We start from the raw sequence: 27,344 nt of genomic DNA on the forward strand, positions 1-27,344 counted from the left end.
AAGCATCCTGACATCAGTGACAGCTCAGTTCTGTTTTGCTACCACTATTAACGCTCTGTAGTTTTCAAGCACTACATGGAGGCTTGCTGATATTTCAGAGGGAGTATTTCCTCCTTCAAAAGTAGATACATGTTATATTTATATGAACGTTCAAAGTTCCCAGTCCACCACACTACTATTAGGTCCAATCATCCCCAGGACCATAGCAATCTTTGCAAACCATATATATATATATATATGTGTGTGTGTGTGTGTGTGTGTGTGTGTGTGTGTGTGTGTGTGTGTGTGTGTGTGTGTGTGTGTGTGTGTGTCAATTTTTGTGTGGTGGAACTTCAGGTTCAGCCAATATGATGCCAAAAAGTGCACTGCTGGAGTTGTCACTTGAGGGTCATCCCAAAATCTAGTCAATTTTCACAGACACCCATTGTTAGCTATTGTAAAACTGCGGTCAACAATGTAGCAGCAGTTAGATTAAGGCAGATATGTGGACATCCGTTAACAGTGATGTCTACCTGTTACCTGCCCATTTATACTTGCCTGTCTCTAGTCCATTCTCTCACCCTTTAATGAAGCCACTGTGGAGTTGTCAGAGGAAAAAAGCATATCAGGTATCAAGTATTATGACAAATGGTAGAGCAGATGCTGGAGTAGGCAAAGCAGTCAACAGTCCTACTGACACAGGAACTGGGTGAGCACTTCATCAGGCTCCTAAGAGAAAAGTTTCAAAACCTGCAAAGCACGATCATCATGCTGCTGGCCACCTCGCTGGATCCTCGCTTTAAACAAATTGGTTTCTTTAGCCCCAGAATGGCCAGTGAGGCTGTCAAAGGACTAACATCTGAATGTACTACTGTTTTGATGTCCCGGTCAACTCCAGCAGCAGCGTCAGCATCAACATTATTACAGGATGCCGTAGCTGACAGACCTGGTAATTATTTTTACTTTGTTTTGCAGCCAGTCTAGATTACTTATGTGCCTTACACAATCTGTTTATGCTTCTCAGGAAACAAACTTTGGTTATTTAGATGCCACAGTAAAGGAGACCCAGAGAAACCACATCATTGCTGATACCACAGTGGAAGTCCAAAGATAGTTGGCAGAAGCAAACATTCCCAGAATGGAGGACCCACTTCAGTTTGGAAGGGGCAACATAAGATTTATGCCAACTTGTACAAACTTGCTGTGGAGTTCTTATGCCTCATCTGTACTCCTCTGAAAGAAACCCCAGGACAGTTGAACACATTTTGTTCCTGAATAAAAACCGTTTAAAAACAGTTGTTCCCCTGTCATTATTAATTATTTAAATGTTGACAAAATTATTTATTGATAAACATTTGACAGTTAATATTAGGTTCAATTGTATTGTCATGGTATATAGCCTTATTACACCAAACAAAAATAGAAATTTTGTTTATATGAATGAATACATGCATTTAAGATAAGTTGATTTCTTTTACTTGGCAGTCTAAAATTTTGCAACATATTTACCTTCATATTTTATCATAGTAGGCAGTAGCTGAAATTTGGAGAATCACAGCATTTTGAATTCGGTCAGTTAGAGCTCTCCACTGCTTATTGGGCAGTACTCAGGATCAGAGAATGCACTTTTTACACAGGGAGCCGATCTAGACTTCCAGTATCCAGACACAGATCACATACCTCACTTCCTAAAAATAAGCCTGAATTGAGTTGGCAATGCTGTCTGACTGAGCATCAGAAGTGCAACCAGCACTTCTTTGCTTGTGTGTATGTGTGTGTTTCTCTGTGTACCGAATAATGTGTGTACCACTATTATTTGGGTATTAAAGCTGTGACATCCAAAAGCCCCACTGCTGCACTGTGAGTGTGCTTGCTACCAGAAATACTCACTATCATGTGAAATGTGGATTGATTGTAGAAAACAGTCCAAATAGTGCCGTGAACAGTTATGCAATATATTACCTTGTTTATTTATTTGTATTCTTATATCCGACTGTTTTATGGAATTCCTGAAAATATTGATCTTTGAGTGTGTGTTCAGGTGCAGTGGTGATTTGAGATCAATTCTAATATCAGCATTCCCACTGGTGGCATAGATGAAAATCTAATAGTAAAATATACTTCACTGTTACTGTTCACTGTTACAACTTACTGTTTTTATCACGTATTAGGACTCCACACTGATTTTCAATTGGTTACAATTTTTTTTTGTTTTCACTTTTTGACTGGCACCTTCTTTAGATACACCTAAAAATGCTCAGTCTGCTGTTGCAGCATTTATAATCAGTGGGCATTTGTGTTGTGTTGCAGTAGAAAGCAATTTTGCAATCCAGTGTGACCTCTTACCAGTGATGGGAATAACGGCGTTAATAACGGCGTTACTTTCTTCAATAACGAGTAATCGAACTAATTACTATTTCTATTGTTACAACGCCGTTACCATTACCAAGAAGAAAATGTGGTGCGGTCGCATTACTATTTTTCAACAAACAGAAGCCGTCTTCCGCTTACCGCATCTTATATCAGTTGTATGGAAGTAGCTGTTTATGTAAGTAATCTGGACACTACAGCTTTAAGCAGCTGCGCGCGCTCGCGTGGACGGCAATCACAGACGATCACTTTCTGGCACAACACCTGGAGCTAAGGGGGCAAAACGATCGCACGAGTGCTGCTGTTTAACTGAGGAAGAATAAAGTAGTTGTGGTAAGCCAATCACACGACCACTTTAAGATGACAAAGCAACAAGGTGCCAGTTTTTAAATTGTGTTGATAGGCCACGTAAAACCAGAGTCATGATAAACAATATATACGCGACATTTTTTCAGCGAGACCTCTCTGCTTATGAGCAAAACAAAACAAAAACAAAACAAAAACCAGCCCGTTTGTGTTGGTGGAAAAATGCAACATGCCGACCAATCAAAAAATGATACGGCAACATGACATTTGGTTGTTTAAGAAGAGGGGGAAGTTTTTGGAGTGTGTTGTCTTGTGTAGTTAGTGTGTGTTGTGTGTCAGAACAATGAGGCGACTGCTGAATGAAAACAGGAGTGATGCTGTCAGGCCCGCAGGTATCAGGCTGTGATGTTCTCGTTTATAGTAGACAGAAATTATTTTTTTGGAGAGGAACAAATAATTTGTGTGGCATCTTATTGAATGCAGAACACCTGATTGTTATCTAAATAGTTTGAAATGGTTATTTAAAAAATCAAGGTAAAAGGTAAATGGCTGCAAATAACTTTGTTGCTTGCAAAACTTGTGCATATGATATTAAAATCAACAATTTATATTTGCATTTAAAGTTATAAATATGATTCAATAAACATGTTTGTGGCTGTTACAGTAAAAAAAATATTTTTTTGTACTCGGATTTTATGTTTTTTTGTCTGATTTTAGATCAATTGTGTTAATACAGTCTGTCAAAATGAAAACATAACTGTAAATTCAGACACGTGAGGTTGTGCTGAAAAGGATGATGCCAAACAAGGCAAAGTAAATAGTTTTTAAAGGTGAAATGCAGAGGGAAAATCAAAAGTAGTTAAAAATGGCCAATTATACCCTGGACCCCATGGTTAAACTTTTTTTTTAAAGTAACACAATAGTTACTTTTCAAGTAATTAATTACTTTTAGAATCTTGTAACTCAGTTACTTTTGTGAAGAAGTAACTAGTAACTATAATTAATTACTTTTTCAAAGTAACTTGCGCAGCACTGCCTCTTACATACAAGTGGAACTCAATGTCAGATTGAGAAAGGTAAAGGGATCATATAAAACATGAGAAAATCTGGAATGGTATGAAAAACTATCAGAGGATGCAGGAATGGTGCTCTAGATGGGGACACGGTGTGAGCAAATCTGTTGATGTTTTTGTTTTTTTAACAGATTTGATAACATTGTCACTGCCAGTAATGCCTGGCCTAGTGGCACTTCCCCCAACTATCTGAGATACACAAACCGTCCTCATTTCCCCCACGATGCACAGAAGCATCCTCACTCCCTGACAGCTTCCAGGACCTCGAGACTCCTCCAATATGTTATGTTATGGTGGACCATAACATCTTATTATTAAGACTTAAGCACACTGTGGGTATGAGAGGCACTGCCCTTGACTTGTTTAAATCATACCTCTCTGACAGGTCCTTTTCGGTTAACTTGGGCACCTTCTTCTCTTCCTCTGTTGCGGTGTACCTCAAGGATCAGTTTTAGGCCCTATTCTTTTCTCATTGTATTTGCTCCCTCTAGGCGCAATCTTTGAAAAATACAATATTGCCTTTCACTGTTACGCAGATGACATACAGATCTATTTTGAACTTACTAATGAGCTTGCTGTGTCTCTGCATTACTTTCGAGAATGCATGCGTGAGGTCAAAGAATGGTTCCTGAGTAATTCCCTTGTCTTAAACGATAAGAAGACTGAGATTGTGGTGTTCGACAGTAAAATCCCTCGTGTCCAACTTCGTGCTGCTTTGGGTCCCTTTGCTAGCTCTTCCTGTGACTATGTCAGTAACTTAGGTGTATTGCTGGATAGCTTGCTCAAACTCGATAAGCAAGTCAGAGAAATGACAAGGCATGCAAGGGTTGCCACCCTTGGCTAAAAAAAACAAAACTATCAGACAATCAGAGACGACTTATGGACCTCAGGTTCAATCCAAAGGCATACAGTAAAAGAAGATCTACACTTGTAAGATTTGTATTTTTGACTTTTAATCAACTTTAAAGTTAACAACCATTAAAGGAAGCTCAAACAGGACTCCTGTTTGAATGGAAGTCATTGGCGAAGGCTGGGGAGCTTATCCAGGAGATGGCCCCTGACGCCTGAGAAACAGCATATGACTGCATTTAAGAAAGGGAGTGTTTCTAAAAATAGAATCTCCTGGTATAAAATTGTTTGGGGAAAAAGACAGGAAGAAGATGATGAAGGTTTTGTGAGAAGAACATGATTATGTGCCTACAGAGACACATGCAGGTAGCAACATCAGACTTGTGGAGAGGATTCCCTGCCAGAGGAAGTTGTGGAATGTAAGGACTATAGTCAGGGGTGCACATAAGTGGTCTGCAGGTGCTTCACATGTCTTAAAACACAATTGCCAATAATCATAGTTTGTTCCTCAGTAGGTATGGAAAAATAATTACAGATGTCAATTGGATGGTAGTTTGCTGGGGGCTTTCTCTGCACCCTTACTCAACCATCCTGTTTTCCTAGCTGCTCAGGAATCCTGGGATAACTGTACAGGATCAACAGGACCCCAAGACCATACATCAGGAATTCAATGGGGATGTGGCAAACAACATTAGAGACTAACTGAAGGCCAACAGCACAAATTACTATCAAATGCGGGATTTACCAAGAAGATGCTCTGTCCCCGCTGCTGTTATAGGTCTGAACCCCCACAGCCAAATTAACAACTTGGCTACTGGAGCAATTGTCAGCCACCTCCTCTACATCAAGCTGTATGCCATGAGTGAATCACATCGATTCACTGGTCCATACCACTGGGATCTACAGCAACGACATCAGAATGTCCTTCGGACTGCAGAAGTACAGTTGCATGGTAACTAGGAGAGGGAAAATAGTGGCATCAGTTTAGCTCACTGCATTGACCACATTCCATATGGCTGAGAACCATATAATTATGATATAATTATTAATTAATAAATTCATTTTCTTTTGGATGTGATATTTAAACAACTATTTTTATTGTTCCAGAATTTTCTTATTGGTATCTGCTTCAACAGTAACTTACATTTATTTTTATATCAAGAAAAGTACTTAGCTTAGAAATGGGCTTAGAAATGTCAGTGTGTTTAGCCTGTCAAGGGGATTAATAAAACTAAGAAATAAAGAAACAAAACAAAAAACAAAAAAAATAGATGGCCAAATTTAATGTAATTTGGTAGAGAAGTGGGGCATGGATCAACAAAGCAGTGTAGTTTGGTGTAGGTCTGGTCTTTGTACCAAGAAAAAAACAACTGACATAGGACACGGGTCTTTAAACTCTATGGGTGTTTGAAATGATTTATTTATATATAGAACAAAAAACCTTAAAGATTCTGCAATGAGAATATAAACAGAGTCACAATAGAGCTTTTTTAAACACAAATAGTCACCTTGTGATGAAATGTGTGTGTTTCAGTTTAATGGTAAATGGACTGATTCTTATATAAAGCGCTTTTCTACTCTCCTGGAGTACTCTATACAACATGCCACATCCACATTCACACAAGCACTGTCTTCTATGCTTTTAAGTGCTTTCTAACTACCATTCATACACATTCATATTCAAATGGATGCATCAGAGAGCAACTGGGGGTTAGTATCTTGCCCATAGATTCATTTATTTATTTATTTAGGACAGTGCATGTTAATGAACATAAATGTAAAAAAAAAAAATTACATGAATGTAAACATACCAGATTATAGCCAAGGGCTAATTTCCATCTGTTGTCCTTAAGCATAAAAATAGACATAATAATTCATAAAAATTCATCATTCATTCATAATAAAAACTCCATCACCAAACTTACACATACACACCATTCTGTTCCCAAATAAAACATTAAAACTATACAACTTATACAAGATATTTGGCAGGATATCCTTGGGGATATCTAGGGGTAGCCGGGGATCGAACTACCAACCTTCCAATCAGTAGATGACCTGCTCTACCTGTGGAGTGAAACAATTATGTGAAAAACAATAAGTACAATGTAAGCTCAAAACAGCAGGGAAGTCTAGATTGGAATAATAGTAGTCTTACATAGTACAACACAGCAATGTCTAATGCATGTTGCTATGCTGTGTATACTATTGCTGTTCAGACAAAAAGAAGCAACATGAAGAGGTTGCATTACTGAACTGTGTTATATTCAGGATTCTAAAAGAAGGTGAAGATCTTCCTGCTAAATACAGTGCATGTATATACTTATAATAACTAAACTGAACTGAACAGGTAGTTTTACCAATGTTACCAGTTTACTGAATGATTACTGCAATTATTATGCAGGCAAAAGGCCTCTGCAAATACCAAGTCAATACCAAGTCAAGAACACATATCAATATGTTGTTCTTGTGCACCTCTGTTCACTGATGAATCACCTTGCAGGCTTTTAAATTGTCTTTCTTTTCAATTTTTACTTCAGTAAATAGGACCCTGGTACAATGAGTGCTCTCTCTCCCACTTTTTAAGAATCAATCCTTCCCTTTGTCTTTTCCTCACTAAGAAACAAAGCAAACAGCCTTCTTGCTCGAGCTTTTAGTGTCTCTCTTTCTCTTATCCATCTGTCTGTCTTCCCAGGGACATTATGCACCACTAGGAGTTGTCACAGATGAACTATTTTAGGGAAGTGGGTAATGGGAGGTGTATGTCATGATGTGTGTGTTTGCTTGTGGTGTAGCTACAAAGGTGGTGGTAGTACTATTACCTTATGTCTATCAAAAACTCAACCTGACACTATGTAAAGAGGGGTGTCATTTACATCCTTAACCTTTTTTCTTACCACTCCTGTGCTCCTTCTCTGTTCTTTACCTCTCGCATCTTTTCTTTGCTTTAATCTCTCCCATCATCTCTCTTTTCTTCTCTTTTATTTTGGCTTAAAATATCTATCTATATCTATATAAAGTGTACACTTACAAACCTGTCAAACCTGCATTTGGTAAATGGCCTGCATTTGTATAGCGCTTTACTCAGTCCCTAAGGACCCCAAAGCACTTTACACTACATTCAGTCATCCACCCATTCACACACACATTCACACACTGGTGATGGCAGCTACGTTGTAGCCACAGCTGCCCTGGGGCGCACTGACAGAGGCGAGGCTGCCGGACACTGGCGCCACCGGGCCCTCTGACCATTTGAAACGTTGGCTACCATAGCAGTACAGTATTACAGTCCATTTTTATGGACTACCAAATTTTCATTCCTATTTCTTATCTAAAGATTGCTACATGTTTCAAAAATGATCAAACCAAAATTTCTAGACAGTGAAGACAGTGAATCTCAGTGAACTGAACTTTGGAAATACCTACTCGGGTAACAGAGTTTTTAAATTTCAGCACCCCTAAGTTGTTATCAAAATGTAAAAGTTATTATTAAAAATCAATAATTCTCCCTCCAAACCACAAAGTGGGAGTGAAATCTTTCCATCAATCCAGATCAAAACTTCTAGACACAAATGTTTAAGTACTTTCAAAATGACTTAGAACCCGAACTTACAACTCATACAATACAAAAATCTCCACAGAATACACGATACAGGACAAAGGATGCTCCTAATGGGTCTTGCAGACACAAAAATATGCACCCACTGCACGGGCAATTCCATTGAGAACGATATGCATGTTATGTGGTCTTGTATGCCTGTCCATATTACATTCTATGACAAATACTTTCTCTCTCTCTCACACACACACACACACACACACACACACACACACACACACACACACACACACACACACACACACACACACCAAAATTGTATATCTGCTTGTGTAGCGCTCTATAATTTGTCTTTTTGGTGCTGTATATCATTTGAGTGCACTTTATTACAAGGCAGCAGATGGAGACCCAGCATGTCTGTTTACTTCACCCTCGACTTTCCCCCCACCTCCATTCTTTTCTCTCTCTTTTTCCTATTTCTCACTTTCTTCTTATTTTTTGCCAATCTGGCCTTTACCCCATCTGCTATCCACTACACAATAATATGAATAATAAAATACAGTAAATAAATAAAAGTGTACACTACAAAGAATTCAAACCATAATTCTGCTTGCTGGACAGGACAGGTTAAAAAATAATAACAAATAAAAACATTTTATTTTTCAACTCATTTTTGTCTTCCTTCTGCTTCTCTCATTCCAGAGGTGCAGCACCAGTCTACAGGCATCCAGATCTGATCACAAGCTGTTTATAAAGTGGGGTCATGATCAGAGATGGGCAGTAACGCGTTACAGTAACGCGTAATCTGATTACTTTTTTCAAGTAACGAGTAAAGTAAGGGTTTACTATGGCAAAAAAAAATTTGTATGATGGATTATGCAGAAAAAATAGAATTGGTCTGAAAGATCTATCGCTTTATCACCTATTCAGGTTGTAAATCATGTTTTTAAAAAGTAACTAAGTAACTAAGTAATTAATTACTTTTGAAAATAACTAATCAGTAAAGTAACAGGATTACTTTTGGGGGAAGTAATCAGTAATTAGTTACTGATTACTTTTTTCAAGTAACTTGACCAACACTAGTCATGATAGAAGTCCCACTCTGAGTGACAGTCTCTGATATAGCTGTTTTGTCAGAGTCTCAGTCATTGTATTCTCATCAGTTGCTGCAGGCCTGGAGTATCTGCCCAGGTTGCAGGTGACGACAATTCAGACATAGCAGTGTCCTTTGCTGTGTTGTGATGGACCTTGAAGAGACGCCCTCTTCTGGGACAACTGCTGCCATCAACCATGACCTCCTTTTATATACTTACATATATATTTAATTTCTTTTTTAGATTTTTTACTTTTAGATTTAGATTAATTTATTTATATTGTATTACTCAGATGGCAAATCAATGCACAAAATCACATTCTGATGTGCACTAACTGGTGTGTGTTATAAATGAGAATAAAGTAGCTATTCTATTCGCTTGTGCTGAGCTAACACTTGTGGTTGAGCAGGGAGTAGTCCTATTGCTCAATAAGGCCGTGGATATGTCTCTGCATTTAGTCAGGCCATTGTGTCTCATGAAATGATGAATGATTTCAACTCCTACTGACCTTGGCGCTACTTAGGACATGTCCATCACATTCGGACGGCTCTGATTTCACTTGAACAAAACAAAAGCACTCACTTCCACTGGTACTTGTAGAATGAGCACTCGGTAGCTTTCTTATGATGCTGCTTTGTTGAACGTGTATCCAGCATGGGTTATAACAGCACAACAATGGGTGTGGCAGCTAAGAGAAGAACTGCACATAGACAGCCCTGCCGCAAAGCATGTCATGGTGGCGTAAAGCCGCAACGCCCACCCGCTCGACACAGGCAACCCAGTATATGACATCTCCCCCCCTTTTTCATGTTATTTCCAATAACAAACCCCAAATAGAACAGCAACGACACAATGATAACATGTGACACTATAATAGCCTCTGGGCGGTTCTCTTAAGGACCCAAGCACAATTGGCTTACTGTCGGCCTGAAGGGCAGTGTCCACAAAACAGGACTTATTAAACATGGTAAACCTTTAAGGTAATTAACTCAACCAGGTAGCAGCAGTATTGGTTGCAGCTCAAAACACAAGTGCAAAACAGCAACAATACAGCATTCCCACTCCCCGGTCCTTCCTTCTCTCCCATTACCCCAGTGTCTACAGATCCAGCCTGTTGACTGGCTTGCGTACCCGGCCGCACCTCCTGCGTAACTGATCCGGTACGTCGCCGTGAGTGGGTGCAAGCGTTGGGGCCAGACTAGGGGCCAAAGGTGGGGTCTCTGGAGTGGACACACCAGCGCACTGAGAAGGCAGCTCCTCAGTGTCCACAGTGGGTGTTGGAAGGGGCTGTGGCATAGCCCGTGGAGATGGTTCGAGGCGAAGATGGTGGCGGTTCCATCGCAGCACCGCACCTTGGGGTGTGGCAACGAGATAGGATGTCGGAGAGACGCTCTCCTAGGAGATGATGGCCGGCATTGCCCAAGCCTTCTCCTGGTCCAGCTTAGTTAGGACAGCATCCCCTGGATGGAGTGGAGGTAGGGGCTTAGTACCATGGCGGCGGTCGTAGTAGAACGCCTGCTTGGCCTTCTGACCAGCATCCCTTCGTTTAACCTCTCTTTTGTTGGGCCATTTAGGTTGAAGATTCTTCTCCAAGGTAGGCAGGGTTGTCCTGATCTTCCTCCCCATAATAAGTTCCGCTGGGCTGAAGCCTGTAGTGGTATAGGGAGTAGACCTAAAGCACATTAGTACTATCAGTGGGTCATTGTGCCAGAGGATTTTCTTTGCAGTCTGTACTGCCCTCTCCGCGTGACCATTTCCCTGTGGGTGGTGGGGACTAGACATTCTGTGGGCAAAATCCATCTCTCTCGCGAAGGCCTGGAACTCAGAGCTGGAGAACTGAGGGCCATTGTCACTCACCACCTCGTCAGGGATCCCAAACCTAGCAAAGGTCGACTTCAGTTTCTGAACAACTTGGCCACTGGTAGGTGCAGTATTTCCAGAAAACGTGAGTAGTAGTCCGACACAACAAGGTAATTATTCCGCTTGTGTTCACAGAGATCCAGGGCTATCCTTTGCCATGGACGATCCGGCAAAGGTGTGGAGATGAGCGGCTCCCTTGTCTGTGTTGGCCTCTGTGCCAGACATGTGTGGCACTGCAGCACTGCATTCTTTAGCTCAGTGGAGAGCCCCGGCCACCACACAGATGAATTAGCCCTATCCCTGCACTTGGCGAGGCCTTGGTGCCCTTCATGTAGTTTGTGTAGAATGGCTGTTCTCTGTGACTTTGGAATGACGATTCTGCAGCCTCGTATAACCAGGCCGTCAGCCTCTAATAGCTCGTTTTTCACTTTCATGTACGCTTTAATGTTCAATGGCACACTAGCTCCGTATGCAGGCCAACCCCTGCATATGTACGTAATGACAGTCTGTAGTTCAACATCCGTTGCAGTGGCTGCTTTAATGCTTTCCATTCGGCTTGGGGACGCTGGAATGCCCTGTAACACGGTGGCTATGTAGCAGTCCACTTCACTGTGAGTGCTAGTGTCATCCTCAGCCCGAGTCTGTGGACTCCGTGACAACGTATCGGCGATGACAAGCGTTTTGCCAGGGACATAGATGGCCTCCGGCTTGTACCTCATGAGCCTCATCAGGAGGCGTTGACACCTCAATGGAACATTGTCAAGGTCCCGGCTATTGACCAGGGGCACCAAAGGTCTATGGTCGGTCTCAAGCCTGAAGCGATCTAAGCCACATAGATACTTATCAAACTTCTCACAGGCCCAAACACTTGCCAAACACTCCTTTTCGATTTGTGCGTAGCGTGTTTCAGCCTCCGTGAGGCGTCTAGAGCAGTAGGCAACAGGTTTCCACTCTGCACCATGAAGCTGAAGCAGCACAGCCCCAAGCCCGTAGCTACTGGCATCGGCAGATACGGCTGTGAGTCTGTTGACGTCATAGAAGGCAAGAACAGGTGCTGATGTAAGCGCTCTCTTTATGTTCTCGAAGGCTGCCTGCTGTGGGTGATCCCAGGTCCAACTGTTTTTGCTTTTAAGCAACTCGTACAGTGGCTGGCATACTGTGGCAAGAGCAGGAATATATCTGCCCAGGTAATTAACCATTCCTAGGATCCGTTTAAGCTCTTGCACATTTTCTGGTGACGGCAGCTGAAGAATGGCGTTCACTTTCTTAGGGTCTGGCCTGACCCCAGAATAGTCGATCAGGTGCCCTAGGAAGCGAAGCTGGCTCTGTCTGAAGGAGCACTTCTCTCCTTGAGAGCTTCAATCCGGCTAACTCAATGCGCTGCAGCACCTTCTCAAGTCGGGTGTCGTGTTGTTCCATGGTGGCCCCATAGACCAGGATGTCATCCATAAAGACCTCCACACCTTCTAGCCCCTCTAAGGTCTCCAACATCTTTCGCTGAAAGATCTCTGGTGCATTTGTTATCCCAAAGGGCAGCCTATTTGGCAATACCTGCCAAATGGCGTGATGAATGTCGTTAGTTTGCAACTCTCGTGATGCAATAGGAGCTGCCAAAATCCACTGGCTGCATCCAGCGAGGAGAAGACCGTTGCCCCACTCAACCTGGACATGGTTGCCTCAGGGGTAGGCAAGATATAGCGCTCTCTTTTGACAGACTTATTCAGTTTTGTCAGATCGACGCAGATCCTGGCCCTTGCTGTGTTCTTCTTCAAGACAGGCACCATTGGGGCACACCATTCGGTAGGTTGGGTCACCCTCTCAATGACACCATGGTTCTCCATTCTTTGTAGTTCCTCCTTCACTTTCTGCAGCATGGGGAAAGGCACACGGCGTGCCGTATACACTGCGTATGGCACAGCATCGTCCCTTAACTGAATTTTGACTGGCTCAGTTTTTAGTGTTCCGTGTTCACCGTAAAGTGGTTGGTTCCTGGTGGGTGTGATCGTTGCTTCATCAATTCTTCTCACCAGGTTCATCTGCACTGACAAGGAGCGGCTGAGAAGGTTGCTAACTCTGCGTCCACGAACCACATACACCTTGGATAGGTAGTCTTTGCCTTCATAACTTATTGTGGCCTTTAAGTAGGTCACGAGCAGTTGTCCAAGCATTTCACTACATATCGTACTGTGTATGACTGTGTACGTGACAAATAAAATTTGAATTTGAAGTAGCCGAGACATAACAGCTCTCCTCCTGTACTGAGCCTCCCGCATCTCCCTGCAAGCTGACCTGCGCTGCGACCTCCTCTGACTGTCTGACAATCTGGGTCGTTTGCGCCAACGTGAGGTCCTTCATCAGCTGTAGCCTGCGGGAGAGGTCCTTGTCTTGTATCCCGACCACAATACGATCGCGGATATTTTCCTCTTTACATGCACCAAACTCACAGTGCTCTGAGAGGTCATACAGGGCTCGGATAAAACTCTCCGCCGTTTCACCTGGCCGCTGGACACGCTGGTGAAAACATGCTCTCTCATGTATAATGTTCCTCTGCGGGAAAAAATACTCGTCGAACTTCCTCATTACGACAGCGAAGTCGTCACGTCTTTCATCGGCGGCGAAGGTGAGTGACTTGTAAATGTTCTCTGCTTCATTTCCCATCACATAGATTAGGCAGCTCACCTGTACTTGTCCTTCGTCTTTGTGGAGTTTCGTTGCGATCCTGTAGCGCTCGAAACGCTGTTTCCAGTCGGGCCATTCCGTCGGCTTATCGAAAGGGAAGCTTGACGGGGGATTAAACTTAGCCATTCTGTTGTTTTCTCCCTTATGGCGTTATTCCGGCGATGGTCCGGGTCACTTCTGACATCATGTAGAATGAGCACTCGGTAGCTTTCTTATGATGCTGCTTTATTGAAGGTGTATCCAGCATGGGTTATAACAGCACAACAATGGGTGTGGCAGCTAAGAGAAGAACTGCACATAGACAGCCCTGCCGCAAAGCATGTCATGGTGACGTAAAGCCGCAACGCCCACCCGCTCGACTCAGGCAACCCAGTATATGACAGTACTTTGCTTATGTGTTAAGTCTATGCTGTTTTGGGGAGTTTCATGAAAGACTGCAGTTCCGTGTTGGCTCTGTTGCCATTCTGATTTGCTGGTGGACACAGGAATCTACCACTAGCAACATAGCATGCCACATCACTGTGTGTTCCAGTCTCTGTGAAAGTGTTAGCTACGGGCTATGTGACAGGGTGTCTGCAATGATAAGAGTATTTCCCAGGACATGCTCCAATACTGGACTGAATCCCAGGAGCCTCATGAGAAGATGTTGGTACCATAGTGGCACATTGTCCAAGCTGTGTTTGTTAACGAGAGGTACCAGTGACTCGTAGTCTGTTACACATTTTAAACTGAGCCGGGCCACTAAACTGTCAGACTCTTTGCACACCCACACACCCACCAAACTGAACGTACTGAACGTAGCATGTTCTGCTCATTACTCAGATTTCAGGAGCTGGTCTGCAACCTATTGCTATTCACCTGTTTCCTGCTGCTGATGCGAACCCACAGGCTACGGGAAATCTAAAAGGAGTTGGAGAACTCACCTAGCTGGGGTTTTTTGTTACAATGTGCGCTAGCTTTGGGTTGCTCGTCCTGCTCTTTCCCTAATGATGCCACTAAGCTGTCCAATGCAATCAGGGGGAAAGCGCTGGCATGGGCTGAGGTTTTTTCATTTATCATTCCATTTCTACCTTCCCATATGAATGAGCTGAGAAAGAAATTTGCTCACCTATATCTGAGGGCAGTTTAGCTAAAAGATTGTTTGATCTATGCCAGGGCATCCGCAGCATAGCTGAGTTCTTAGTTAAGTTTCAAACTGTGGCCGCCACAGCGAGCTGGCCAGATAATGCATTACAAGGAGTATTTCTCCAGGGTTTAAATGATCAGATGAAGGGCCAACTAGCTTTCTACAACAACATTCTTACCCACATTGTCCATTATTCCCTCCAGACTTCATTTATGTATCAATCCTGCTCCATCTTCTTGCATAATGACTTGGAAAAGTAATTTCCTCTGCTTGCCTTTGGGTCTCACAGGTTGAACTTTTCCAGAAGCAATTAAAAGCACAGTGAACTTGTCAACATATACTGATGTACTGATGCTTCAGCTTCTTCCACAAAGGTCCACTGGCCAAAATGTAAAATATGATGGTTTTACCATTACCAGCTGGGACCTGCTCTACCTCCTGTAGCTTAGGAGCAAGCATTTGGCAACAATGGGAAGCAATTTCTGGAAGAACTAGACTCTGGAATGAGGTTAAGGGGAGGGAAACAGTGAAAAAAAAAACACTGGGGAAGAGAGCCAGAGATGAAAGTTAACTAATGATGAAATGCAGAGTGATGTATAAACTGAGAGTGAAAAGAGGTGAAGAAGAAACGCTCCAGCATCATGGAAAGCCCCCAGCAGCCTAGGCCTATTGCAGCTAATTAATGCATGGCTCAGGGTCACGTGATCCAATCCTTACTATAAGCTTTATCAAACAGGAAAGTTTTAAGCCTAATCTTAAAAGTAGAGGGGGTGACTCCTGAATACAAACTGGGAATATGTTCTGTAAAAGACTATGTTGAAAGCTAAAAGCTGTGCTTGCCATTCTACTTCTTTATACCAGAGGAAACCACAAGCAAGCATGGGCCAAAGCATGTTTGGCCCATATCCAGGAGTAAAGGTAGTTTTTTGTGTTGGGATAAAGGTCATTACTAGGGGTGGAGAAGGACCCTGTGTAAACCTCTCATAAAGATATGTAGTGCAGCTCTCCAGAGGACAATGGTGCAAGGGACTGTTGATACAAAAAGACACGGCACATATAAATCCAAAAAGGAAGGAAGCTGTTGCATTTTCTGCTATGCTGAGGAGACGCTGCAATACCCTTGGCTTACCTGCCTCAGGCTGGCTTCCGTTTTAATATGTTGAACATCATGAATGCGTTCAACATATGCAGTAACATGAAGTTTTATGAATGGAAAGCTGGACCAATGAAGGGTTGGTTAAGTATCAAAGGTGCTTTTCTCTTTTCCTTTCTGTTCCCGTCCTTTTCTTTCCTTTCTTCCAATTCTTTTGACCCACAGAGGCTAATTTAGTTACCAGCTCCAATGCATGTTATCTCTAATAGTATACATCACTGTCTGTCCTTACCTTTACTACAGGCCAGTAGTGGGGCTGGCCCAGTAGTTTAACAATAGCTGGGACACCATAGTGCAGACGCACGGCATTCTGGGCTAGCTCGGCATCTTGGTGGCGGGAGGTGAGATGCCGCAGGGCGCAGACCGCAGGTTCAGCAACATCCTCCTTCTCGCCAGCACGAAGCACAGCATGGATCAATGCCTCCACTCCACCATACTGAGTCACCAGCGTCTGTAGGAACACATGGGGAACAGAAATCTGGGTTTTTCACCATGAAATACAAATGTGAATCCACACATCAAAACAAAGACAAGTAAACATTAAGTTACATCGCTTTGTTAAACTGACGTTCTTTAGAATTGAAATGTGTACACAGCTGAGGTGTTCATGACCACTGTGACACAATCACACATGAACAAATAAAATCTGTTGGCCGTTTATTTAATCTGATATTTTTAATGACTTTGGTTGGCAATAAGAACTTAAGAATTTCAGGAAATATTCATAGTAGTATGTCTTCATACTACGCCAGCATGCGTAAAAATGGATTTATAAAAGCCCAGAACATCGCACCTAAGTTTGTGTATATTGTACAATATGCACAAGCTTCTGCTCATTTAGAAAATGATATTTGCCAGCAGTGTGTTTTGTGTATTTTAAAACTTGACTGCATGTCTGTGGACTGTGGGAGGAAGCCGGAGTATCCGGAGAGATCAACCCACGCAAACACAGGGAGAACATGCAAACTCCACACAGAAAGACCCTGGTCTAATGTTGGAACTCAGAACCTTCCTACTGTGAGGTAACAGTGCTAATCACCAATCATTGCGCCGCCCCACAATACGGAGAACAACTAATAAACTCTGAGCCTGTGAACAAAGACAGCAGTGTCTTTTTTAAGAAGTTGAGAAATGAAATCTGGAGCTTGTTCTGTATACTGAATTTTAAAACAAATCCTAAAAACTATTTGGAGCCAGTGTAAAGAATATAAAAAAGAAGTAATGTGAGCTTGCTACAACGTGTTAATAGTCTGGCTGCAGCACTTTCTATAGCTTGAAGGCGTGAAAGAAACGATTAGTCCAAGCCGGGCATTACCATTATTTAAATGCAATGACATAAATGCATGGATAATTTTTTCCAGGTTGGCTGATGAGACCATATGTCACAACTTAGAAATGTTCCTAACTGAAAGATGTGAGTCGTATTACACCAAGACTTCGAATGCTGAACTTAGTTGAACAAACAAAAGCAAGAGCCTGAATGTTTCTAAGATATATTTCAGGAGGAGCTACAACCATGGTCTCAATGTTGTTGGTGTTTAAAACAAGATCATTCCTAGAGAGCCAGTTGGTAACTTCTGTTAAACTTCTGTTAAACAAGAGTAGTCTTGTTTAATAAGTGAATTGAATTGGATAGGCTGTCCACACTAGTGTAGACTAGTGTGGACAGCCTATCCAATTCAATTCACTCATTTATACAGCACCAAATCACAACAGTTGCCTCAAGGTGCTTCATATTGTACGATAGACCCTACAACAACACAAAGAAAATAGAGAAAACTCTAACAATCATATAAGCCACTATTAGCAGAGTTGGAAAAGGTACAGATATTCTGTACTGAAGTAAGAATACTCAAGTAAAAGTTACAAAGTAGAGGCTCTGAAATGTACTCAAAGACATTTGGAGACATTTTTGTGCAAAGCTAACTGAACCTTGTGCTATATTAACATTAAATAAAATAAAATTAAATAATATCAATTTCAATTCAATTTTATTTATATAGCGCCAAATCACAACAAAAGTCGCCTCAAGGCTATCAGATGGGAACTGAATTCAACAAGATGTCAGCAGATGTTTCACGAGTTCTCCTGGGTGATTTCCATCCTCTATACTGACACTACGCTGTTTATGATGTCTTTTTCCCAGATGGTATAAAGTTGGTATGAAGGTGGAATTAGTCAGTGGATCTAAGGCTCATCAAATTCATATGAATCTCTCCTATATTTGATGTAACCTCACTCTGACTCATGAAACCACAGCCACTGTGCACCAGTCACACGTACTTTTATTTACTTAAAGACAGTTTGTGTGTTTGCTGATGTCTGTTGAGCTGATAGAAACATTGCAAAAAAGTCACTCCCTTTATGATCACTCCTCTTTAGTTGGACTTGCTAGATGCCGAAGTACCACATTCTGGTGTTGTGGCAAGAACAAAAAAAAAACACCACTTTTAACCCATGACTTTAGCACACACCATCTCTTTTTGTGTGACATCCTCTGGTGATTAATAAACAAACTGAATTGCTCTTCATCTGTTTAGTCCTAAATCGTGTTGATGTTTGGAGGCTCACAGTAACAAAATAATAACTTTCCCCAAATGTGCTAAAGCAAAAGTAACAAGCCTGTTTTGAAAATGTAAGAAGTAGAAAGTGCAGATATTTGTTTAAAAATGTAGGAAGTAAAAGTAAAAAGTAGCCAGGAAAAAACTACTCAAGTAAATTACAGATACAGTTTTCAGGTATCTGTACAGTTAAGTACAAAGTATTTGTACTTTGCTACTTCCCATCTCTGCCTATGAGCTAGCGCTTTGGCAACAGTGGGAAGGGAAAACACTGCACATTTTTATTTATTGGTTTACACTTGTGTTACTAACCTCTTCTCAAATAACATAATTATTTTCAAAACATTTTTCTTGCTGTTTCTTACCACCCCAGTCTTTTGTTGCCCTGTCCCAACTTTTGAGAGATGTTGTTGCCATCAAATTCAAAATTAGCCAATACTTTTTAAGAAATAGTGAAATGTCCCAGTTTAAACATTTGATATGTTTTCTGTGTTGTGGTTATAATAAAAAATATGAGTTCATGCATTCTGTTTTTATTTACATTTTACACAGGATCGCACCTTTTTGTTGGAACTTGCAGCGTTCTAGAAATCCTTTACTGTTACAACACTTGTAAGTGGTGGAAAGTACTCCTGACAGAAATGGTGACATCATAGATTTTTCTTTTACTCCAGTTCAGCGTTGCGTTAGGGCTAGAGCCTGTCCAGCTTACAATCTGGACAGGCCAACATACTGGATGTGTATGTGAGTGTTTGTGTACCTTAAGACATTAAAATTGTACTTGTTTACATGTTAGTTCCATGTAGTCTTGAAAGTTGTGTGTCTGCCATCTCATCATGGTTACCTTGTTGCGTGAGTTATTGCATGTCAGGTTGGACAGAATGCCGGTGGCACAGGTTAACATGTTCACATCATCTGAGCCCAGCTGAGTGACCAGTATCTGCAGCAGACCATCTAATCCCTCCTACAGAGCAGAACCAATAGAGATAAAGAAAGGATCAATCACAGCAGAGATGTATTGGAACAAAGTTAAAGTACAAAATGTCCTGGGATAAATACATTTCTATACATTTTATGGAGCAGGATGTCTAACCAAACAAGTATCACTAGGTTTTTTTCTAGGCATCAGTTGACAGTCGTGATGTTATTAAAGCTTATATAAATATAGTAATCTTCTCCTCCTTCTCATGTCATATTTAGTATATTCTGAAAATCCAAATGGATTATTTTTCTCCTAATTGTTGATCATCATGATTATTGCTCCATGAAGCAGTTGTGAAGGCAATTGTGGAACATCAAAGTACTTTTCCTGTTCCAATCCGCTGAATGAGCTAGTTTGCTACCTGATATTTTGATGGAAATTTATTACATGGTGCTTGAGGATTGTGTGTCAGTGGTGTGAATGTCATAGCTAGCAAGTTAAGAGCAACTGTTGAACTGCACTAACTGAAGTGACTTGCAAATGAAATGATACTTACATACCTTTTCTATTCTGAGCACTCAAAGTGTTGCATATCTAGAAGTTACCGTTAGGATTTTGTAAAAAATGAAAATCATCCACAAGGCCAAGATTGCACCATTTAGGGTTCTGGGTTTTAAGGGGATGTGTTGATGGGATATTTTGTCTATGCGCTTGATATTGCATGAACCAGCTTATATAAAGTCATCAGTATAACTAATGACCAGCGATCATTTGTTTTGGCTTCTTTATCTTTACATACACACGAGTGACTTCATGTCATCACTGTACCTGTTTGGTTGCTGCGTCTGACAGATTACGGAGTGTCCACAGACAGTTCTGGATCAGACGCTGGCTAGACCCTGTAAGATGCTGCCCCAAAGCCTGCATGCCTCCTGAGCACACATGTGAACATATGGTTACAGAACATGTAGCATGTTGCGCTAAGCCCACAGTATATTCAGCAGTAGTTACATACCAGCTTCGACTATAGCTGGTTTGTTGCTGGGGCAGACAGACAGCACTTTAAGGACACGGCTTGTCGTCCAAAGCAGCTTCTCATAGTTGTAGTTTCTCATGATGAAAACCAAACACTCTGGACCCCCATTGGCTAGAATAATCAGCTGACAAGAAACAGGAAGTAGGAAGTGTTGATTAGGTATTAAAGAAAATAAGTAGACCAATAGTCTCCTTTCCAGCTCCAGGGTCCTCTTCTCACCTTGCTTTCCTGGTTTCCGTAGGACAGGAGTTGCAGACAATCTGTAGTAATGGCTAAAAACTTTGGGTTGCTCTTTTTCAATAAGGGAACTATTCTCTGCAGGCCATCAGCAAGACGCACAGCCATCTTTGCTCCCTCTTGATGCAGCAGCAGGTTGTGAAGAGTGGTAATTCCGTAAAATAGGACTGATTCTACTGGTGAACTGCACAATGAAAAATGGAAAAGGATAGAGATCCCATAAAATTAATAGATTTCAAGGCACATTAGACAGTTTATGACCTTAACTGACTTCTATCAGACACAGATAACTCATTCAAAAGAAATCCCTGAGACTTGAGTTCAAGACTTTTTTTCCAGTGTCCATGACTTGATAGCAGCACCACTCCCTTCATGAAGCATCTGCTATTGGTGAATTCTGCAACAGCAAAAATGATGGTAGAATACCACTTTTGGATGAAAATGCAAAATAAGGTAGTGCCCCGAAAAACTCTGTGCGTAAAGGTGCTCAGATGTGTTAATATGGCTGCTGAGTATCAGGCCTTGTTTCTAGAAGCTTCTAGAAATTAACTGATGATGTTCTTTAGGTGCCACACTTGCATGTTCTAACTTTATAGTACATGCATATAAAAACAGCCCTGATGGCTACTTTGATATCTGTTTTTATACTGTTGAATGTAAATATCTAAATCCACCAAGACTTCAGAACCATCAGCAGCACAAAGTATGTGTCACGGAGGACCCAAGAGCAAACAGAGGTGAGGACACAAAACCGGACTTAACAGAAGGCGAGCCTTTATTTAGGGCCGAAAACTTAAGGAACAAGGCAGCAAAGCAACTGAGGGAAAACCTGAACATAGACTGGGAAAACTATGGCTAAACAAAGTACAAACTAGGACTAGTTAAGGCTGGGGAACTATGACAAGGGGTAGGGGAGATAACACAGACGACGCGACACAGACTGTAAGAAACACAGAGACTAAATACACATGAGGGATGATCAGGGGAAGTGGCCACACATGGGAACGCAGCTGACACACATGAACTTAACGACAGGACAGGAGGAGTGAGCTGAATACACAGACAGTGAATGCAGGCCTTCAAAGTAAAACAAGAAACATGAGACATGAACCGGGGAGACGTAGTACAGGGGGAGGTGACATAACTGACAGCATGAACTTGACAGTACAAGACACACAGACATAAACACACGAAGGGCAAGGGAGACGTAATGCAAGGGTAACATAATTACAAAAAGGGCTGGACTACCTTAAAGAACCTAAGCAAACAATAAACATCAAAATAGGTTAAGCATAACACACTGGGTCACACGACCCAGGACCATGACAGTATGGCCGCTTTGCTCAAGCAGACGTTTTTGCAGTTGCTAGTCTGAAATTAATTTAATTGGACAAAAAGGGTCCAACAACACGGGGTAATAATGTGGAAAAAAGCTTCGGCAATGAGGCAAAACCAGTTAGTAATAGTTGCAGAATACATTGGTAACAATATGATAACCTGCTAGCAATAAAAAGGTAATATCTGTGCATTAGACTTTTCTTTTCTTTGTTTTTTTGTAAGAAGGCTTTAAATGGTAATAGCCTCATAATAATGAGGTTACATTTGCTGATGTTTTAGCATAATAATAAAGTGATTAAATTAATCCTAACTTAGGTTTCCAGCATTCTGCTTTGCTTAAAATCAATGATGTAAATATTGTGTTTATTGTTCAGGCTTGTTAAATGCAATTATGTATGTTTGGCAGTTTCTGGGTAATAAGCAGGAGTCAGCGCTGCAAAATGCAAAACTGCCTGCTTCTATTCAATAACACATTAATAACATATTAAAGCAAACTTTAAAAGTGTGTAATTATTACTTTATTATTATTATTATTATTTCTATTTAATACAATCATTGATCAAAGAAAGGTTCAAGAAATGTGATGATGACCTGGAAACACTCGTGCAAAACACCTAAAAAAATATGTTGTTAATGCTAAAAATTTAATAAACATGTGTAAAAGATGAATCAAAAGTTAGCTTGAAAATAATGCATTCTATTTTATCGTGGATCACAATACTGTCCAAAATATCTAAAATAGTTTTTGAAAAACTTATATAATACATATGAATAGGTCAGATTTGCATGGGAAAGAATGGAGCGAGGGTAATGTTGGTTGAGTTTGTATTAAAAGGCAGAAGTAAAGAGGACATAGAAAGGAAATCTGCATGTTGATAGCATTGATGCACCAAGCAGGGCTCTCTCTGTCAAGCTCTTTTTCATTTTCTCTTCTTTAAATTCAATTTTCTTTCATTTTCTGTACAAATTAAGCTCCCACATCAATTATGAGTGTGAAATATCCTCTTCTGTTAAGCCTGAGTGTATGGAATTATTTAGCAGCCCTTCCTGAAGGTTGGAATAGTTCCCATAATCAGTACTGCTAGCCTGTTAGCAACATCTGCTACAATTGTCTGTTGATAAACTTTGTTAAGCTCCTTGTTCCACTGGGTATGTTGGTAAAGAGGATATGGGCTATAGGGTATCTATATCAAGGAGGCAACATGCAGTAAACACTCACATATAAAAATGTAAAGAAGGTGGAGAAAATCTTAAGCATATAAGTACTCTAAGGACTTTTAAATAAGTACTATCCCTTTAACCCCTGGAAACAATTTTTCGTAAACTTTATATTATTCATGAATGCACTTCATTATTAAAGTGTATATATACTTACTTCTGCCGTTTGTATCTGCAATCTTATTCTTACTACCCAGGGCTTGTGACCCTAAGTAAAACAGGGCACTTCCACACTCAGCTCTCTCTTCATTTCCACAGAGCGATACAGAGGTCCATCACTGCTGATGCCCCAACAACTCATTTGTCGGTCTCCCGCTTCACTTGCACCTTGCACGTAAACAAGAACCCGAGATACTTGAATTCCTTCGTTTGGGGCAGCAACTCATTTCTGCCTTGACGTTAGCACTCTACCCTTTTTCGCCTGAGAATCTTGGCATCCGACTTGGAACAATTGTTTCTCATTCCCGCTGTATTACACTCAGCAGCAAAATGCCCCATTGCAAGCTGGAGGTCTCCAACTGATGATGCCAAACCACAGGAATTGGTGGTTCCGCCATTCGATATTTACAGTAAATATGCTAGGAACCACAAGTGAACAGCAGTCTGAGAGCAAAGTGCTCTATTGGAGTGTTATGGCCAGTGTTGGTCAAGTTACTTGAAAAAAGTAATCAGTAACTAATTACTGATTACTCCCCCCAAAAAGTAATCCCGTTACTTTACTGATTACTTATTTTCAAAAGTAATTAATTACTTAGTTACTTAGTTACTTTTTAAAAACACGATTTACAACCTGAAGAGGTGATAAAGTGATAGATCTTTCAGCCCAATTCTACTTTTTCTACATAATCCATCATACAAAATGTAATCAAATGGAAAAGTCTCTTTTTTTTAACTTGTTTTATCAGTTTTAATCTTTTAACTTTATGCATCAAGCAAAACATTTAATTATATGCAACATTCTCTGACTTGAATAAATTAGTTTAACATTTAAACCTATTTTCTGCACATTCCAGCACATAAAATAAAATATTTTTTGTGTTTTCACTCACTCTTTCAAACAGATGCAAGTAAAACACAGCAGAAAATAAATAAAGTCAAAGACTCAGCGGTCCTTTTGCTCTATTTTCACCTGTAAAGCAGGAGCAGGGTAGGCGGAGGGTTACCCTGGTGTAGGTGTGCTGCGGTCAGTTGAAGAATCCGCGCGAGTGTCTCTCTGAGTTTCCCATCACGTCGTAGCTACTCGGTGCTTGCTCGGAAGTTTAGGGTTTTTTTTCGCTGTAAAAAGAAGTTTTCTTCCCACGCACGATGGACGCTAATGTTTTTGTCACTTTTTATGGAATCAAACTCAAAGTAAGGTCAGTACTTCCACACTTTAAACGCTGCACGCTCATACTCTCTCCCGCACTCGATATATTATCCATTGTTGATCTGCACACAGCTGCTGTCACCAACGTCGCACTTGCTTACGTCACTGTCATGAGACATTCTCGCAAAAAAAATCACGGTTTTAGTAACGCAGTAACGCAGCGTTCCTACGGGAAAGTAACGGTAATCTAATTACCGATTTTGCAATAGTAATCCCTTACTTTACTCGTTACTTGAAAAAAGTAATCAGATTACAGTAACGCGTTACAAGTAACGCGTTACTGCCCATCTCTGGTTATGGCACTATGAGGTCTTTAAAATAAGCATGGGAGGAACAGGGGAAGAACACATGCTGCTAGTGATTTCACTATGAGCTAAGTTTTTGTAGCAAATCCCTAAAGACAAAGTTAGTATTATGATTCAGCAGGGTGTAGAAGATTATTCCATGAAATGAGTTATTATAAAAGGAAAAAAATAGATAAGCTACACAAAAAAACTCTCTGTGGTGTGGTATTATTTCCTGTTCCTGTTCCACTGGCCAAAAGTTTTTTTTTGTGTAGCTTATCTATTTTTTTCCAAGTAGAGCCTTCAGCTTCAGAGTCCCTCTTCTGCCGAACCAGCTTCCAGTTTGGATTTGGAAGACAGGGACCCTTTCTTCTTTTATGATTAGGCTTAAAACTATCATTTTTGATAAAGCATATAGTTTAGGAGCAGATCAGTGGACCGTGAATCACCGTTAATTTTGGTGCAATAGGTTTAAGCTGCTGTGAGCTTTCCATGATGCACCGAGTGTTGTTTTTCACTTTGTATTTATACACCACTCTGTATTTAATGCTTAATACTTAATTATAATTAATCTCTGACTCTCCTCAACAGTCAGAGCTTTAATCTGCCTTCTTCCAATTACCCTGAACCGGTAGCGGCAGATGGCTGCCCCTCCCTAAACCTGGTTCAGCTAGAGGTGACTGTTGTTGTGAATGGGTGGAATGGGTCCAACGTATTGCCTAAATGGGGACCAAGCTCTCACTGTGGTTGCACAGTGACTGATCTTCCCATAACCATAGCCACGTTAAGGTGGATAATGTTAAACTGAATATTTAACTTGAGCAGATATTTCTGCTGTCTAGCTAAATGTAATTAAATGAAAACCACTCAAATGAATCTAGCAATTATATTTCAATAGTTTCATAAAAGACACAAACCTCAGTCTTTCAAATGACAGTACAGTACAGGACCTGGCTGTGTGTGGACTTTGTCAGCCTTTCAAACATCTAGACGTCTGATTTCTGCCAGAAAACTTTACTTGTATTTCTACAGAAAGGACGGTCTAGTACAATTAACATTGTTGTCCGAACGTGTGCATGCCTGCTCTACCTTTGTTCTCAAGTCCACATTACTGTTCCAAGTTCACTTACTTCCTGTTTTATTTTGTTAGACCTTTGTCTCTTGTGCTTTTTATTTAATTTTACATCCCAGTTAGGTACAAATGTCCTCTCCTGTTGCCCTCATCAGTTTGTTTATTTATTCCCTCAGTTTGTCTGAGTTCTTTGCTCTGGCCTCCCCCATTCCTCATGCATGTGTGTGTCTGAGCTTTGTTTTTCCTTAGTTTTTTCTTTCCTTGCTCCTGGCTGTCCCATATTTTGTACGGTGTTGGGGTTTAGCATTGATGTTGCCTTTTTCTTAACTATTTTCTGTTTAGAGACAAATAGACAATCAGTGAAAAGTGTAAAAGAAAGTTGGTGGTTGCATTCTTAGTAAGTGCTGTATTCAAAATGACCAGCAGTTTGTTTGGGGTTTTTTTTACATCTTGGACTGGACATTAATAAGTCAAAGATTCATATTTAGAGCATTTGTAATGGCCTTCCTCTGTGTTTTGCTTTTCAGTATGTAAGTATTTTAAGTTGCCATATGCTTGCCTTATTTATAATTGTACAAATTGTTATTTTTTATTTGTATCAATTATAGTACTAGAAATGTTCATTATTATTTCATCTTTATGTACTTCATTTCATGAACGTCATTCCCAGCCATTTTTTCTGCAAAGCCCTTAAAACATATTTCAAGCACTGAAATGTTCAATACTTTAAAGTCCTGCTTGCAACAGATGTACAAGGTTTAGATTCAAGGTAACGTTGCCAAACCACGTTGACAATGAGCATAATCACTACGTCCAGATAACAGGACACAATTTGCCAGATTCTGCTACCAAGTATAGCAAAGCCTCTGGTGTATAGAAGGCAGTTTGGCATAATGTTTTAGCCTAAGTGCTGACAAGGCAAAATCATTGAACATAATTCTAATAACAACAATCTAAGTATTTGTACCTTAGCATTCGGACCAGTGCTGGTATCCCTCCAGCCTTGAATATGGCCAGCAGTCCCTCCCTCTGGTGCGATAGGCTGTGAAGCACACTGGCTGTGCAACGTGCCGTCTCCATGTCAGTTGTTGTCGTCATGGCACACACCACGGATGCCACCATGGCTGGAGACTGCACCAGCACGCGGAGACTGGCCTCCTTACGGGTTAGCTGGTTGACAATCATGGCCGCCTTGTTCACGACAACCTAGAAAATAAAGAAGCTAGCCATCTAAAAAAACACTGTTTCCTTGGTGTTCAACA

General features: G+C 40.9%; 1 protein-coding gene across 3 annotated transcripts in view; it reads right to left on the bottom strand.

The window, feature by feature from the left end:
* LOC309704953 (junction plakoglobin-like) overlaps positions 1-27,344 on the bottom strand; it is a 116,021-nt gene that overhangs the window by 11,934 nt on the left and 76,743 nt on the right. For all 3 annotated transcript variants that reach the window (XM_082530476.1, XM_082530477.1, XM_082530475.1), the window contains 6 exons: positions 27,050-27,288; positions 20,787-20,988; positions 20,547-20,691; positions 20,360-20,463; positions 19,454-19,573; positions 16,281-16,499 (listed from right to left, as the gene is read on the bottom strand). In XM_082530476.1, the coding sequence (XP_082386602.1) occupies positions 16,281-16,499; positions 19,454-19,573; positions 20,360-20,463; positions 20,547-20,691; positions 20,787-20,988; positions 27,050-27,288 (1,029 nt within the window). The remainder of the gene's footprint in view (positions 1-16,280; positions 16,500-19,453; positions 19,574-20,359; positions 20,464-20,546; positions 20,692-20,786; positions 20,989-27,049; positions 27,289-27,344) is intronic.

The sequence above is a fragment of the Aulonocara stuartgranti genome (assembly GCF_965226115.1).
Source record: "Aulonocara stuartgranti genome assembly, chromosome: 4".
Lineage (NCBI taxonomy): Eukaryota > Metazoa > Chordata > Actinopteri > Cichliformes > Cichlidae > Aulonocara > Aulonocara stuartgranti.